The sequence below is a fragment of the Homarus americanus genome, unplaced genomic scaffold, assembly GCF_018991925.1.
Source record: "Homarus americanus isolate GMGI-L3 unplaced genomic scaffold, GMGI_Hamer_2.0 scaffold31037, whole genome shotgun sequence".
NCBI classification, from domain to species: domain Eukaryota; kingdom Metazoa; phylum Arthropoda; class Malacostraca; order Decapoda; family Nephropidae; genus Homarus; species Homarus americanus.
The window spans coordinates 27,798,977-27,816,805 of NW_024722227.1; the positions used below are offsets into that span (position 1 = coordinate 27,798,977).

At 43.4% G+C, this 17,829-nt stretch overlaps 2 protein-coding genes across 2 annotated transcripts; one reads left to right on the forward strand and one right to left on the reverse strand.

Annotated features, from left to right (window-relative positions):
- Positions 1 to 1,590: 1,590 nt before the first annotated feature.
- Positions 1,591 to 5,551, reverse strand: LOC121862677 (fibropellin-1-like). The gene is made up of 4 exons (XM_042360999.1): positions 5,484 to 5,551; positions 4,196 to 4,799; positions 3,505 to 4,009; positions 1,591 to 1,637 (listed from the first exon to the last, which is right to left on the reverse strand). The coding sequence occupies exons 1-4, from the start codon at positions 5,549 to 5,551 to the stop codon at positions 1,591 to 1,593; spliced, it is 1,224 nt and encodes a 407-aa protein (XP_042216933.1).
- On the forward strand, positions 2,621 to 17,528 carry LOC121862467 (mucin-5AC-like). The gene is made up of 5 exons (XM_042360766.1): positions 2,621 to 2,815; positions 5,386 to 5,760; positions 6,268 to 6,485; positions 6,688 to 6,832; positions 7,735 to 17,528. The coding sequence occupies exons 2-5, from the start codon at positions 5,602 to 5,604 to the stop codon at positions 9,712 to 9,714; spliced, it is 2,502 nt and encodes an 833-aa protein (XP_042216700.1). The 5' UTR covers positions 2,621 to 2,815; positions 5,386 to 5,601; the 3' UTR covers positions 9,715 to 17,528.
- The last annotated feature ends 301 nt before the right edge of the window (positions 17,529 to 17,829 follow it).

Consider the following 17,829-nt stretch of genomic DNA (forward strand, 5'->3'; position numbering starts at 1 on the left):
TGGGTATAAATGGGTGTAGGTGGGTGTAGGTGGGCATAAATGGGTGTAGGTGGCATAAATGGGTGTAGGTAGGTATAATGGGTGTAGGTGGATAAATGGGTGTAGGTGGGGTATAAATGGGTGTAGGGGCAAATGGGTGTAGGTGGGTGTAGGTGGTGTAAATGGTAGGTGGGTATAAATGGGTGTAGGTGGGTATAAATGGGTGTAGGTGGGTGTAGGGTATAAATGGGTGTAGGGGTATAAATGGGTGTAGGTGGGTGTAATGGGTGTAGGTGGGTGTAGGTGGTATAATGGGTGTAGGTAGGCAATGGGTGTGTAGGTGGGTGTAAATGGTGTAGGGTGTAATGGGTGGTGGGTCTAAATGGATGTAGGTGGGTGTAAATGGGTGTAGGTGGGTATAAATGTGTGGGTATAAATGGGTGTAGGTGGGTATAAATGGGTGTAGGTGGGTATAAATGGTGGTGGGATAAATGGGTGAGGTAGGCATAAATGGGTGTAGGTGGGTGTTAAATGGTAGGTGGGTGTAAATGGGTGTAGGTGGGTCTAAATGGATGTAGGTGGGTGTAAATGGGTGTAGGTGGGTCTAAATGGATGTAGGTGGGTGTAAATGGGTGTAGGTGGGTGTAAGTAGATGCAAGTGTAGGAGAGGAGAGGGTCCTGGGGAGAGGTGTGGAGAGGGCTGGGAGGTGAGAGGCCTGAGAGGTGTGGAGAGGCCTGGGAGGGGTGGTGGAGAGGCCTGGGAGAGGAGGAGAGGTCTGGGAGAGGTGAGAGGTGTAAGAGGCCTGGGAGAGGTGTGAGAGGCCTGGAGAGGTGTAGAGGCTGGGAGAGGTGTGAGAGGCCTGGGAGAGGTGTGAGGAGGCCTGGGAGGAGGTGTGAGAGGCCTGGAGAGGTGTGAGAGGCCTGGGAGAGGTGTAAGAGGCCTGGGAGAGGTGTGGAGAGTCCTGGGAGAGGTGGAGAGGCCTGGGAGAGGTGAGGGCCTGGGGAGAGGTGTGAGGGTGTAAGAGGCCTGGGAGAGGAGGTGGGAGGGAGAGGCCTGGGAGAGGTGAGAGGCCTGGGAGAGGTGTGGAGAGGCCTGGGAGAGGTGTGAGAGCCCTGGGAGAGGTGGGAGGGCCTGGGAGAGGTGTGAGAGGCCTGGGAGAGGTGTGAGAGGCCTGGGATAGGTGTGGAGAGGCCTGGGAGAGGTGGAGAGGCCTGGGAGAGGTGTGAGAGGCCTGGGAGAGAGCGGGTGATGTCCAGGATGTGTAGTATTGACAACCATCATCATTGCCGTAGCAACCACTTTGAATGAACCCACTTTTCTGCCTGAACTCGCCTTGTTGAATGAACCCAACTTGTTCTATGAACCCACCAATCGCCCGCCCTTCTTCTCCCCATCTCACCTCCTCTATTTTTTCCTCTGCCTTTCTTATCCCAGTTTCCATCTAATCTCTTCATCAGCAACTCTGTCTTTCACCGTCTCTTGAGCCTGTGGAGAGACGAGATTGGCAGGTCATTGTAGTTCTCAGTTCCGAAATTGTTTCTTCTGTGTGTGTGTGTGTGTGTGTGTGTGTGTGTGTGTGTGTGTGTATAGTTTAGCTAACAACTTTATTATCAAAGCTTGGAGTACAACTTGCCTACTTGTGTGCTATCACTGTTCACTGCCACATAGGACAATGGTTCATATACAGTATAAATCATATTCTATTTGAGGACTAATCAGTGTGGACTAACAAATTCTGGATAGATCTGAAGAATGTCCTCAAGCACTCCTGATTTAATGTAGTAATTACATAGTTCATGATACAATAAGCCAGGTGGCCTAAAGTCTTTGACAGTGTCGCATTCAATAATATAGTGTTCAAGTGTTTGCTTTAAAGGTTTATCACAAAGTTTACATGCTGAGTGATCCGGTATGGGTACAGCGTTACTAACTTGCCAGAAGGGTCAGCACAATACAGATTGAACTAATGGGAATCTACTTAGCTACAGACTACAGTACCTTAAAGAAAATGGAGGTGGGGTGATATTCTGTGACTCCCAAAGTGCTTTACAATCGATGAACAGACCGTCAGGCTCAATGTCTAAAGTTGTCTGTGATAATAAAAGAAATGTGGTAACTGCTAAGGAGAACAACTTTTGTATTGAATTTGTGTGGATTCCGTCCCATGTTGGAATTAAGTATCATGACCGTGCTGATAGACTGGCCAATGAGGCATGTAAGAAAGAAAATGTTGACCGTAACCTTGGCCTGTCCAATGCTGTACTTAAAAACATTCAAGACAAAATCATGAACTCTGATCTAGAAGAACTGAGAAATGCAGAGAGACCTGGTAGTTGTAGCATTAGTAAATATGACAAATTTTGTCTCATTTTCTCCTGTGTTTGTTCTTTTCTCATGTCTGCCTATCTCCCCGTGTCTCTCATCTGTTCCTATATCTCCCTGTGTCTCTCATCTGTTCCTATATCTCGCTGTGTCTCTCATCATCTTCCCTGTTTTCCTACGGTGGTGACGAAATACTTGCTCAATCTCTTGTCTCTTCCATTGTCTGTATCTCTCTACCCGCCCAGTATCTCTTAACCATGTCTCCCATTGTTTGTATCTCTCAACCATTATCTCTCTTATAGCTTCTAACATCACTCTCCTCCAGGCCTAGAACGCGTGCTGGAAGAACTAATGGGGGAGTCAGCGGGCTAAAGTGCACGTTCAGATCTGTACCCAGCGTCAGGCAGTTCCTCAGCCTCTCACGTTCCGCTGCCCACTGAACATGAACAACCACAAGACTGGAATCCCACCGCCCCCTGCTTCGTCTGCCAGGGCGAGCACAGTGCACACCTGGTGAGTGTTTTGTGTGTGTGTGTGTGTGTGTGTGTGTGTGTGTGTGTGTGTGTGTGTGTGTAAAATCACTTATGAAATCCCTAAGTCATTGTATAAAGCTAGATAGGGATACTTATTTTTTTTCCAGATTGAGTGTTTAAATGGTCCGGCTGTCAGAAAATATTATGGTCTTTAGGTTAGCTTAGCTTAGGTTAGGCTATAATAGGTTAAATTAGGTTTGCTTATGTTTTGTTAGAATTGGTATGAAAATTGGTTAGGTTAGGTTTGGTTAGGTTAGGTTAGGTTAGCTTCGTGATGTCCAGGATGTTTTAAAATGGACTACGAGTTGTGGTCGGATACTTGTGGTCGGTCGAGGCTGGAAATCTATTGTATGATCTGAGTTATGACGAAACACTGACACGCTTTACAGGATGTGTTGAGTCTGTGCTCAGATGTGAAGATTATTTCCACTATACAGTCACCACCAAAACACACACACAGTGGGATAGTATAGACTATGTTACTATGTAAACATTATTGTGACATTATCTCATGATTCCATAATAAAATATAATGATTCACTTACAGATATTTACAATATGTTATATGTCATTTACAATCCAAGATGATAATAATAATAATAATAATAATAATAATAATAATAATAATAATAATTATAAAACATGTAATATTTGAGTCATTTGTATTACCAGTAAAACACTTGTCACCAGTGTCACCAGTAAGACACGTGTCACCAGTGTCACCAGTAAGACACGTGTCACCAGTGTCACCAGTAAGACACGTGTCACCAGTGTCACCAGTAAGACACGTGTCACCAGTGTCACCAGTAAGACACGTGTCACCAGTGTCACCAGTAAGACACGTGTCAACAGTGTCACCAGTAAGACACGTGTCACCAGTGTCACCAGTAAGACACGTGTCACCATTAAGACACGTGTCACCACTAAGACACGTGTCACCAGTAAGACACGTGTCACCAGTGTCACCAGTAAGACACGTGTCACCAGTGTCACCAGTAAGACACGTGTCACCAGTGTCACCAGTAAGACACGTGTCACCAGTGTCACCAGTAAGACACGTGTCACCAGTGTCACCAGTAAGACACGTGTCACCAGTAAGACACGTGTCACCAGTAAGACACGTGTCACCAGTGTCACCAGTAAGACTCACAGTCACCAGTGTCACCAGTAAGACCTCGTGCCAGTAAGACACGTGTCAACAGTGCCAGTAAGACACGTGTCACCAGTGTCACCAGTAAGACACGTGTCAACAGTGTCACCAGTAAGACACGTGTCACCAGTGTCACCAGTAAGACACGTGTTACCATTAAGACACGTGTCACCACTAAGACACGTGTCGAACAGGCAAGACACGTGTCACCAGTGTTTCAGTAAGACACGTGTCACCAGTGTCACCAGTAAGACACGTGTCACCAGTGTCACCAGTAAGACACGTGTCACCGGTGTAACCAGTAAGACACGTGTCACCAGTAAGACACGTGTCACCAGTAAGACACGTGTCACCAGTAAGACACGTGTCACCAGTAAGACACGTGTCACCATTAAGGCACGTGTCACCAGTAAGACACGTGTCACCAGTAAGACACGTGTCACCAGTAAGACATGTGTCACCATTAAGGCACGTGTCACCAGTAAGACACGTGTCACCAGTAAGACACGTGTCACCATTAAGGCACGTGTCACCAGTAAGACACGTGTCACCAGTAAGACACGTGTCACCATTAAGACACGTGTCACCACTAAGACACGTGTCACCAGTAAGACACGTGTCACCAGTGTCACCAGTAAGACACGTGTCACCAGTAAGACACGTGTCACCAGTAAGACACGTGTCACCATTAAGGCACGTGTCACCAGTAAGACACGTGTCACCAGTAAGACACGTGTCACCATTAAGACACGTGTCACCAGTAAGACACGTGTCACCAGTAAGACACGTGTCACCATTAAGACACGTGTCACCACTAAGACACGTGTCACCAGTAAGACACGTGTCACCAGTGTCACCAGTAAGACACGTGTCACCAGTAAGACACGTGTCACCAGTAAGACACGTGTCACCAGTAAGACACGTGTCACCAGTAAGACACGTGTCACCAGTGTCACCAGTAAGACACGTGTCACCAGTGTCACCAGTAAGACACGTGTCACCAGTGTCACCAGTAAGACACGTGTCACCAGTGTCACCAGTAAGACACGTGTCACCAGTGTCACCAGTAAGACACGTGTCACCAGTAAGACACGTGTCACCAGTGTCACCAGTAAGACACGTGTCACCAGTGTCACCAGTAAGACACGTGTCACCAGTGTCACCAGTAAGACACGTGTCACCAGTGTCACCAGTAAGACACGTGTCACCACGTGTCACAGTAAGACAGTGTCACCAGTAAGACACGTGTCACCAGTAAGACACGTGTCACCAGTAAGACACGTCTCACCATTAAGGCACGTGTCACCAGTAAGACACGTGTCACCAGTAAGACACGTGTCACCAGTAAGACACGTGTCACCAGTAAGGCCTTGCACTCATAACACCTTGTATTACTACAGACGGAGGCGCCGTCAGAGGCAGCAGACACTCCTCACACATGCCCCGAGGACTCACCAGGGAGAGCCTCGACCTCACCTGCCCCACCGGAGGACCTCACAGCAGATGCCCACCACCTCCGCCCTGAGGAGGCCACCACACTCGACCTCTCCACCCCACGACCTCCATCCACGCCCTCCTCGTCGACTCTCTCGAGAGGCTGTGTGCCGAGGCCCTATATGAGTACCCTCGGGCAAGGTGTTGGGTCCCTAGGGGTTCTAAGCGGGGAGGTTGGAGGTCCTCGTCTGCCTCTCGACCTCTACACTGCCAACCTCCCTCCACACCTCCTGCCCTGGATTCTCTCCTCACACCTCCACCAGCTGGCCAGGGTCCACCAGGTGAGTCTCTCTCTCTCTCTCTCTCTCTCTCTCTCTCTCTCTCAGAACTAATCAACGTTCGATACGTCATCCAGTTCCTTATAACTCTTTTGGTATCCTACAGTAGTATCCTACAGTGGTATCCTACAGTGGTATCCTACAATGGTATCCTACAATGGTATCCTACAATGGTATTATCGCCTCAGATGTTCGCCTCAATAACATATGCGTCGCCACGTCACAAAACGGTCAATGTTAAAAAATTACCCACGAACACGACCACCGGGTGCTTCTATGTTTCAGGCGACACGAACCTAACCTAACCTATCCTAACCTAACCTAACTCACCTTACCTAACTTAACTTTACCTAACCGAACCTAATCTAACTTGACCTAACTTAACATATCTTAAACTAACTTAATTATTAAGATGACACAACCTAACCTAACCTAACCTAACCTGACCTAACCTAACCTGACCAACCTTAAACTGACAACCTTAAGTAACAACATGTCCTCCTCCAACAGGCGCAACAGGAGTCCCAAGAGGCGCTGACGGAGGACAAGGAGCAGCAGCCACTTGACCTGAGTGCCAAATCTCACCTGACCGCCGCCGTCAAATCTGAGCTGAACACTTCCTTGATGCAGCACCACCACCACCACCACCACCACACCCCCACCACCACCACCACCTACGAAGCCGTGAAGCCCCTCCCTCCTATAGACCCCAAGATAACCTCCACCAGGTAATACTCTCTCTCTCTCTCTTTTCGTGTTACTTGTGTCATACATTCACTATAACAAATCTGTATTCGTTTCTCTATCCCTTTACACGTTCTAGTACACCGGTGTTACAGGTGTACGCAGGTGTACTGTATAGTGGGGAGGCTCTATGAATAATGAAAATGTTCTTGTTCCCGATTGTTCACGTTGTGTTACATTGCACAGAGGTCGGCGGCGAGGTGACATGAGTAAAAGGTCATACACTGAGGAGGAGTTGCAGGCAGCGTTGAGAGACATTCAGAGTGGCAAGTTGGGCACCAGGAGAGCGGCAGTCATCTATGGCATTCCGCGCTCTACCCTCAGGAACAAAGTAACTATTATTATTGTTTATATGACGAATCTTAAATATGGGTGTTGCCACTACACTAATCTCGGGAATTTTGTAGTTGTAATCAATAGTTTTAACAATTCTAAAATACTTTTCTTCAATGGTATTTCTGGCTCAAATTACGTTTAAGCGAGATATTTAACATTTTATTATGTATGTTCGTATGTGGCGGTACACACCTTGAACTGTGGAGTCCCTGGGTTAGGTTTGGTTAGGTTAGGTTTGGTTTGGTTAGGTTAGGTTAGGTTAGGTTAGCAAATCTGTAGATTCTGAGATGAGAGGGGGGGTGGGGGGCTCTTCTTAGAAACTATTGATTTGCGCCAGAAATGAAGGTCAAATTAGTTCATAATATATCAGATTTTCAACTTCGATTTGGTATGGTGGCAACACGTGAAATTTTCCGGTGGATAAAGTCTCAAAATTAGCTGCTGGGTGGGCAGAGTCACAGGCAGGCGGATGGGTAAAATTAACACCGGCATTTGGGGAGGTGTTGTAAGCATTAACCTGAGAGACAAAGAACCTGACGAGAGAGGCTGCAAGACGCTGCCCAACATAGACAGCTGCCATCAACATAATTACGGCTTATGTGTGGTAAAGGGCCATAGAACGGTAAAGTAATGATGATAATGATGATGATGATGATGATGATGATGATGATGATGATGATGATGATGATGATTTTCCAAAAGTTCTGGCTATTTTCATGGAGCTAAAAGTAGTCAGGGAATAATACCTTTATTATTTATTACCTAGTTAGATAAATGATAATTTTGTTTATTTATTTTTGTACAGGTTTTTAAATTAGTGAAGGAGAGAGAATGAAAGAAGAAATTGGCGGATATCAGCTATTTTTTATTTGTTTTCTCTTTTCTATTTTTTTACAGGTTTATAAATTAGCGATGGAGCGAGATCGAAATAAAAAACTGGCGGAACAGACCAACTCCAGTTTGGTGCCGGAGACGAAGGCCTTCCCACACTTCCACAATGGCGTGAGTGACGCCAGTGGGGTGACCAGCGACCTGGACCACGAGATGAACTCTTCCCCAGAGACCTTCAGGACGCTGCTCAAGAACAAGATGGCCGAGAAACTGGAGGAGATGAGTCGTAAAGGTCTGGGCGGCGGAGACAACAAGAAGGTGGTGGAATCGGCGCTCAAGTACCTGATGGAGAACATCCCGAAGCTGGCCCTCAACAAAGACAACAAGGAGGTGTCGACGGAGGTCCTCAGCAGCATCTCTTTCTACCCTCAGTTAAGTGACTTCATCAAAAAGGTCGTCGAAGAACGATACAACGAAGAACTACAAAGAAGTAAGTCCAGATTGAACGGGTCGGTGGTGGACCTTCACGCCGTCAACGGCCTCAAAGGTGACAACTGTGACCTGACCGTCCCGTCCTACTCCCCTTCTTGTAACGGACTCGTGAAGGCAGAGTCCGCCGACCCCGTCACCACGGACTCCAACCATTCTAGTCAGTCGCTGATCTCGTCCCTTCCCAGTCCCAACCTTAAGGAAATGATCGCCCAGATGATTGGACAGAAGCTGGGCTGCGAACTTCCACTTGGTAAAGAAAGTTCCACTGGGAACAGCTCAGGTGGAAAGCTGCACCAGTCAGGATTCTCCTTCACCTCCCTGGCAGACTCTGACACCAAGCTTAACGGGGAGAAGCGAGACCAAAACAAGAAAGGCTCCTCGTCCTCGTCCTCGCCCACAGGAGGTAAAGGCTCAAGACCGAAACGAGGAAAATACAGAAACTACGACAGGGATAATCTCCTGAAGGCGGTGCAGGCGGTGCAGAGTGGAGAGATGAGTGTCCACAGGGCCGGGAGCTTCTACGGTGTCCCACACTCAACCCTCGAGTATAAGGTGAAGGAGAGACACCTCAGTCGCGGTAAGAACAAGAGAGAAATGAACACCTCCTCATCGAGCTGCTCCTCCCCTGTTGATAGAATCAAGAAGGAAAACAACACTAGAAGTCCAGTAGACACTGTGAGACTCCCAGCAGAGACGATAAAGACCCCAGCAGACACCACGTCCACTATCGATATGACGGGTGAAGAAAGTTCCAAGAGTGAGGAAAATGTAACTCGACCATTGATGAAGAAGGCTCGTGTGGATGGTGATACAGGAACCTACTCCAGCTATCCGCCACTCTCGTCCGCGCCTCTGTCCTCCACTTCCATCACTCCGTCGCCCTTATCGTCCACCCCTCTTCTAACCAGTCCGTTCACCCTCTGGAACGGTGCCCACATGGTGCCTCCCTTCCTCTCCAGCTACCAGCAGGACCCCTTCTACGCCTCACAGATGATCCGGAGGTTCCAGGAGGCGGCTGCCAAAAGTCATGCTGGGGTCAGCTCCCTCTCCCCACCTGGTAATGATCGTTCCACTTCACCTGTTGCCACCAACTTGTCCAAGGAGCCCTCACCCACGCCCCCCTACCAGGGCAGTGTGCTAGACGCCCTGCTGAGGGGGAAAACAACAACCACAAGTGCTAACAAAACGACAACAACAAGCAGCAGCAACAGCAGCAGTAACAGTCCCCTCCCGAGCAACGATACGTCTTGGCAAGTGTCGTCGAGCCTGCTGAGCCTGACGAAGGGGCTGGTGATGGAGCAGCAGCAGCAGCAGCAGAGGGTGGAAGAGGCCTCCACGCCACCACTGATACAACCTCAGGGGATCATGGCCTTCAACACCCTCTACTCCTTCCCCGCCCTGGCAGCTCGCAGCACCTTGGCTGCCCTACAGAAACATCCCTCACCTAGGGACTCCCAAAGGGATGTCACCTCCAGCCCAGAAGTTGATATCCTTCCACTGCCGTTAGTGAAGGACGCACGTCAACCCACACCCGTCGCTGCGGACCAACCTTGAGCCTCGTCAGTCTTCACCTGCCTCCCCTGCCCATGGTTGACACATCTGACATAGTAACTTAGAATTCCATAGTTCAATTGATATATTTTTCTGTTACTAATATATGCTTTAACTTGGTCATTTAGAAAAAGGGGAATTAACGTGACGGAGAGAGTCGCTGTAACTCCTCTGTGTCGGCCGAGTCACACCATTTCTTTATACATATATATATTTTTTCTTCTGATCTTTAATATGAAACCATTTTTATTTTTTTCACTTCTCAAGTGTGTTGATCTTGTCGTTGTTGGTTATTTCCGTCGTAAATAACTGACCTTATCATCTTATTCATAATGAATACAAGTAAATATTCTTAACCAATTATTTGTCTTTTAAGCAAGAAAGAGCCGATGACGCTTGATAATGTTAATCCTGATAAGACAATTTGCTTAATCTTACATATTCTTACATGTAGAGAAGAAAAGACAATCTGCCTAACATTTAAACCATTCCATGAACCTAACAGGAAGTGTAGTAGGTTATGTAGATAATGTGTGTGTGTGTGTGTGTGTGTGTGTGTGTGTGTCTCTCCTCTTACCGCTTCTTCTGGTTCTTCCTCGCAATGTTCTCAATCTTCTTCCTGTTCCTTCTCTTATTACCCATTCCATAATCTTTTTCTTCTACGAAAGAATAAAGAGAGAAAGAATAATACTGTGTGTGTGAGTGTGTGTGTGAGTGTGTGTGTGTGTGTGTGTGTGTGTGTGTGTGTGTGTGTGTGTGAGAGAGACAGTCTTGTACTGGATGTGATACTCGGTCAGTATTTGACAGTACCAAGATAAGATAGATAGATTATATAATGTTTATATATATTAATGCACCTAAGATAATTTGATAACAAGTTTAAGACGTGATAACCAAAATTTTGAGGGTGACGTAAAATTTTATACACGATAACAAGACATTTTAGACAGAATACCGAGAAACCGTAGATATAACGAGTCATTTAGATATAATAACGACACATTTTAGACATAGCGAGACGCTTTAGACACGATAACGAAGCGTTTTTAGGCAATGCCGACAAATTTGAGAAGTGATAACTGACAATCTTAGACGTGATAACAATTTTCAACTTTACAACGAAAATTTCATGAATGCGACAATTTTAATCAGTGATAACGAGATTTTCTAGACATAACAATTTTAGACATGATAATGACAATTTTAGACATGAATCTCAGTTTTAGACTTGACAATGGCAGTTTTAGACAAAATAGTACACTTCAGTTCATGTTGTCGTCATATGAACAACAAAAGATTTATTATTGACAAGATACCTGGCCAGTGTAATAAGGGTTTAACCACCTATTGAGGAATTAAGATCTCCTTCTGCTGTGGAGGAAAAAATTAAGATCTTATGCTGTGGAGGAAAAAATTAAGATCTTATGCTGTGGAGGAAAAAATTAAGATCTTATGCTGTGGAGGAAAAAATTAAGATCTTATGCTGTGGAGGAAAAAATTAAGATCTTATGCTGTGACGGAAGAATTAAAATCACCTTCTGCTGTGAGGAAAGAATTAAAATCTTCTGCTGTGACGGAAAAAAATGTTTCCTTCTACGAGGGAAACGTAAATTAAGATCTGTTGCTGTGAGGGAAACGTCGAAATAAATAAATACTCTCTTAAGTCCTGTCACTATGGAGTTCTTTTTTGTTTAACCACTACAAGAGAAGATAATGACTGTGGTGGCCAAGTGACAGCTCTGAGGTGGTCACTCTGCCTCCGGATTCTCAAGGATTCACGAGCTTATTTCTTCGTCTCTTTGCCTGACTGAGGTTAAGAAGACGTGTCTAAGGTATGGCAGAGTTTCGTTGTTTTGACTCTTGCCTTTGTGCCCTCGCTTAAGTGACCCAGTTAGATGCGTTCTTACGTCACCAATGAGAAAGGAAACTGTAAGTGTGTGAGACTGGTAGAGAATCCAGTGGGAACGCTTCTTTCAGGCCTCACTTAATCAGGAACACAAACAACGGGGTCGAAATATATTCAAAATTGCTCTGAAGCTTAAACTTGCCTACAGCCGTTCTTACTTATAGTTACGAGAGTATGTGTAACGTACGACTCGCTAAGAATCTGAATCCAGTTACTCGTGTGGTCAAGAACGCCCCATGATACTTAGGCAACATTAAAAGACGCTTTGGAAATTCCGGGTTGATATCTTCAGATGTTCTTCAGATAGCCTCCAAACCCGTCCATGTAGAAGTATTTAATAGAATAAGAGGTATTTCTATTTTGTCATTATAGTTCCCCGATGGTGATGATATATATAAATACTGGATTTTTTTTTCTCTCTTAAAGGGGCTGATAAGAAGAATATTCAGACCTGTTGATTGCTCTAAGAACTATGTCTTAATGTAGTGAAGAAGGTTTTAACACCGACTTTACTGTTTCTGTACCAGAGAGGAACTAGGCGAGTCACGGGCCACACAAGACGGTGCTCGACACCCGCCACTAACTAAACAAGTACAATATGTGTCTATACGATTTTTTTTCTGCCTTGCTTAATAAGATTTACTTCATAACGTAAATATTTCAACTGTGGAAATTGTAAATGTAGAGAAGCACTGTCTTGTGTTGCCAACAAACTCACAGTGTAATGTTCCTCCCTGTGGGGTTTGTCTGGCCAACACCACTGCAGTCATCTACCAGAGTCACCATAGTTTTAGTCATTAATTAAAAATCAGATACAGTATTTTAGGGAGTTAATTATATACTTTAATAGCCAATAATGAATCAGCTTGGCTGTGACGTCCATTACCCCCAGAAGCCAATCAGGAAGCAGCCTGGCAGTGGAGGTGGTGTTGGCCAACCCTGTTAGAGCATATGTGTAGACTTCTGTCCTTTGTACGATGCTCACGAGAATGCTCACAAAACCAGTGATATATTCCTGAACCTACTATGTACCTATAACCCAATATTCGGTAATATTTTGAGTAATATTATCCTTAATGGTATATATAGAGACTCCAATCTCAGTGTGATACATGGCACCTCCTTCTCTGTTATGTGAACAAAGTTGTTTTCACCGTGTTGTAGGAGGCGGATCCAAACTTTTGGTGGGAAAATGCCCCAGTGCTCGAATTATTCCAGACATATTGCTAATCAACCAGTTGTGTCCCCATTCTCCTATTATCCTAGCCAAGTGTGTTTCAGGTGTATCTATGATGGAAGATAATGGTATATAACGCTAACTTGTAATGCAGTATATGTGTATATGTTATCAGGGTATTTTTAGAAACTGCTGCCACTTGGTTAAGAGTGTGTGATGCACTCTTAAGGTTCATGCTGTGTTCATGAACGGACTGAAGTGCTTTGAACTTTTCTGAGCAGATTGAAGCGTCTCGTCATTTGATTCAGAGACTGGAGCGCTTTGAGCCCTGTTAGCAGACCGAAACATTTCGAACTCTTAATAGATATCGAGACGCTTCGAACTCTATAGATGGGTACTCTGAACCCATTTAACCTTTTTTTCATTATTTCAAGAATCCCAACTTCGAATCATGTTTGAACAGCTTGAGATGATTCAAACAGATTGAGACGTTTCACGTACCTAGATGCGAGCCTCACTGGGAAACCGAACCAAAATGGCCTCCGGATCCGCCTTTATATAACTGGGTCTATCTTGCCATGTTGAGATGCCATGCTTCTGTGACAATCTGACAAGGAATTCAACAGGGTACAATGAACTCTTCCATAAGTGCAATTATTGTTCCATGCTTGTGGGATTGGAACTTTTGATTGACGAGTTATACAGCGATTGTAACTCTTGATATCGTAAGTTGTTCATGGAAGCAAAACTTTTCTAATTTTGTGAGTTCTCGTCATGGGATTTCTACGTCTTGATTTTCGAGTTCGTATTCTGAGATTCGAACTCTTCAATTCAATAGGTAGTTATACTGGAATTGGAGCTCATGATTTGAGAACCATTCAGTGACTGGTCAATTAAAGAATAAGCTTTTATTCTCAAGTTACGTGATTGGTGATTGAACTCTTTGTGATGGTGATGAGGACGCTGATTGGCTGGTACTTAACTGGTGATTTTATCTCACCCAGGCTCTGTACTCTGATTACCAAGAGTGTTTTGGATTCTCGGAGATTCTTACGTTAATTATTTTGTCCTTGTCAGCTGGGATAGGTGAACACATGGCTGGGTCTTAGTGAGTGTTTTTTTTTATAAACCCATACAAATTGGCAGCCATCTTTGTGTAGTAACTGTGCCAGACGCAAGAATAAAGCTATGTTCACTCATCCTTTGAAAGAGGTTAAGGTACTTGTAACGTAAGAGCCGAAAAGAGAGTTCAACCCATATTGTATTACCGTTTACCTGAACATGATTTCATCTGTCAATAATGAATGTATTTTGTATAGTAATGTACAACAAACCTACTTAAGACCCCTCGTGGTCAGCCCCAGTTCGGGTACAAATCATTTTTAGGATTTTTGTTAATTGCCCGAATAATAAGGATAAACATGAGTAAAGTCTCTCAAGTGTATTTTATGTAGTTGCTTAGAGTTATCAGTAAAATCTGTTGTCATCCAATCAAAACATCTGTTGCTACCTGTACAATCAGTCATAGCACGTGTTACATGACAACTGTTGTTCGTCTATATTGACCAAATTTGTCTTTTTTTTTAATATTTGATGATTGAGAATTATTATTATTATTATTATTATTATTATTATTATTATTATTATTATTATTATTATTATTATTATTATTATTATTATTATTATTATACTGTTAAGTCTCCCGTCCCCATATGTACAGATATACAGTTGCTGTAGTGTTTCAGTGTTGCTTTAAATATACGGAAAAAATAATTGGCTGGAATTATGTAGCATCGTCTTATTTCGATGAATAATTACATAAGAATTATTTGCTGGTCATTGATTGGCTGGAACGAGTGATGCCAAGTACTCCACTAGCCAATGAGCTAGTCTTTAAAAACGAGTCTTCATAATTTTAGTCAGTATTTGGGTAACTCTCATTGATGGAGTAATATAAAAAAGATAAAGATAATGTTATATCTGTGTTAGTAATATATTGATGTAGATGTGCAGTGGCTTTTATGTTTTGTTATTATATAAGAACTACCAGTCGAAATATGGGAACTTCGTATGACCAGCACCACACTTCCAAGATTTTTTTTTTGGTTCCTTTCCTAACCTGTCTTCTCCACAGTCCTCAATGTACGGCAGGTGTCAGCTGTAGAGACAACCAGACCATGTATTTAATTATTACCACAGTAAGTTCTTAACAGTGATTTATTCCATACTGATAACAAATTTGTAGTGAATTTGTGTTGTACTGATTATTGTATCCTTATGTAAGAGTAAAGTGTTTAATCTCAGTTACAACAGTTGAATGTTATAGGTGTTTGAGTTAATGTGAAATATGGTTCATTTTATAGCAAGGTTAATCTCACGATGTTTATTGCCATTATGTTTCTTATTTAACTCATAAGAATGATAACAACAACTGTCCCGTCATTGTTGTTAGTCATACGTGGCCAAATTGTGACATAACATTGCCAAATATGAATCTTCCATTGTGAGTCTTTCTACTGTAACTACAAGGTAAACAGTGATAAATATATTCCATAAATTATATAATATTAGTTGAGGTAATTTAGTACAGAATGATACAAGGACCAGCGAGCACGTTGTAGGGGTAACCATGTTTTGTACTCCAGAAACTGTACATTACTTAACTAGTGCAATATCGTACAGCAGCAAGATAGATGTAGTTGATAAGTACATGTGGGCCCATTATAGTTCGCATTAGTGTGTTGGGTAAACATTATTAAACAACTAGATACAGTATTAATTTTTATAGAAGCATATCAAAGAGGAACGGTAAATGCTCAGTTATTGTCTTGCCAGTTAAGAGAGGATTAGATCTCCTGAATCGTCTATGGTATTTTTATATACGTAGATAATTTGATCATCCTCACCGCAGATTACAATGATCTCCCTCCGATTATACTTTCATGATTTTTTCCTTCTAAATCTGAGTTCTTTTCAGCTATCAGTAATGACATAGGTCTCGTTTCCAAGCCTCCAATACTCTTTTAAATCCGAATTCTAAGTCCGGAGTTTTATTGAGTCCGATCCCAAGCCAACAGTACTGTACTAAAAGGTCTCTTGCCAAGCCTATAGTGTTGTACTAAAGGTATCTTGCCAAGCCTACAGTGCTAAACGAATGGTCTCTTGCCAAGCTTACAGTGTATAAATTCCAAGCTCACGGTACTCTAGGGTTCAATTACAGTTTGTAAGGTGAGATTCTAAGTCCTTCTTGCCGTCTTCCAGCCCTTTGCACTCCACTTATTTTGCGGCTCAATTACTTAATACAAATCCGGTGGTGTTTTCCTTATTTTAGCAATAACGACGATAGTGAGGAGTATGTGAACAATAGAGGTATATTTAGGGTGTTTGACGTCGCCGAGGGGAGGGGGGAACAGCACCCGTAAGTCTTTTTTCTGGCACAACTTCACAAAAAAAAGAGATGATCGTCATTGAATTATAAACATGAAGGCTAAATCAGATGTGACGCTCAGTGCAAAACACCGTCACTCTAGGAAGGGTTCGACTTTTAGAAGCAAACATTAATCAAGAATCAAGTTTTGAAAGCTCGTATATTTTAGGTCCTCCATATTAAAGACGATTGTTGAAGGGTGGGTTGTACAAGATAAATAATAAATCGAGGGATAACTCTTAGGGGACAACAAAAGACACTCGGTATTGTGTATTGTACAAGTAAATATTAATCAACAGGTGCCAAGTTTTAGTAGCTATCTTTTATTTCCGACACTTAAAATCACCTCTCGAATAATATATTTTCCCCAGTAAATGCAAAGAAAATTTTGTATCTATTGAATATGTTTCCACTAGAGCCGAGTACCTGCTGATGAAACTTACAATTCAATTTTATTTATAAAAAAAACAAGTGTACACATCAGCCATAAGAATCTATAGTTTTTACATAATTGTACAAGAATAATATCCCTGCGACGGTATAGTATTTTAGACAGAAGGAAGTATAGATAGAATATAAAACACTGTGCCAAATTACTAGTTAGTATTGTACCAACTCAACCTGCCATAGCATAACGCCGTCTAGGGAAGCGTAGCCTTCGGTCTCACAATTTTCTCCAGTAGGGTGGGTTTTCCAGATTCCTTTATGAATTTATTATATTTGTAACTACATACAGGAGTGTAAGTCCTTATTTATTATTTTATTATATTTACGTTAAGATGAGTAGTTTTTATCTAAATTATTTTGATATTACGTAATCGTGGAGGTAATGGTGGAATATTTTGATATTGGGTGTGAGATACGCGTTGATGTAAGGAGGGAAAACATGATGTGGGGGTGAGGAACGCGTTGTGGGGGTGAGATACGCGTTGATGTAAGGGGGAAAACATGATGTGGGGGTGAGGAACGCGTTGTGGGGGTGAGATACGCGTTGATGGGGGTAACAGTTGATGGTGGAGGGTGAGATACGCGTTGATGTGCTGATGTGAGGAACGCATTGATTTGGGGATGAGCGGAAAGGGTTAATGAATAATGTAGGGTGAGGAACGCGTTGACCTGGAGGAGTGAACAGTAAGGGTAGTGACTTTGAAGGAAGGTCCGATAATACTGACATCAGCAACATCGATGTGACAAGTGAACACCATCTTTGTGTCTGTTGTTGACTGGCAAGCGTTGGGCACCCTCGAATCCTCTCTCTCTCTCTCTCTCTCTCTCTCTCTCTCTCTCTCTCTCTCTCTCTCTCTCTCTCTCTCTCTCTCAATAAATAAACCAGTGTACGTCCTGGTAAGGTTAACTCCCGACATTTTTGCAGCTTAAAAACAAGCATTTATGTATTATAGTAAATATATTCTTGATGGCGTTATTGAGTTAAAGATAGTATAGTCGTTTGAGGAGTAGGAGGGTAGCCTAGCCTAGTCCACCATCAGCTGGCCGGCCACAGCTATGGTTGTCAGTCCACAAGTCAATTACTTCACGTGCATTAAAAGTAACTTGTGATACTTATGATCTAGTCCAGTAGAATATAACCATCATCTTGTCGTGTGACTT

Excerpts from the sequence above, each read along its gene's own strand:
- LOC121862677 (XM_042360999.1), bottom strand. The coding sequence starts at position 5,551 with ATGGAGGTCGTGGGGTGGAGAGGTCGAGTGTGGTGGCCTCCTCAGGGC. Across the intron at positions 4,800-5,483 it reads GGAGGTGGTGGGCATCTGCT|TGGTGACACGTGTCTTAATG; the intron begins GTGAGGTCCTCC and ends CACGTGTCTTAG. Across the intron at positions 4,010-4,195 it reads CGTGTCTTACTGAAACACTG|GTCTTACTGGTGACACTGGT; the intron begins GTGACACGTGTC and ends TACTGGCACGAG.
- LOC121862467 (XM_042360766.1), top strand. The coding sequence starts at position 5,602 with ATGAGTACCCTCGGGCAAGGTGTTGGGTCCCTAGGGGTTCTAAGCGGG. Across the intron at positions 5,761-6,267 it reads AGCTGGCCAGGGTCCACCAG|GCGCAACAGGAGTCCCAAGA; the intron begins GTGAGTCTCTCT and ends CTCCTCCAACAG. Across the intron at positions 6,833-7,734 it reads GCTCTACCCTCAGGAACAAA|GTTTATAAATTAGCGATGGA; the intron begins GTAACTATTATT and ends ATTTTTTTACAG.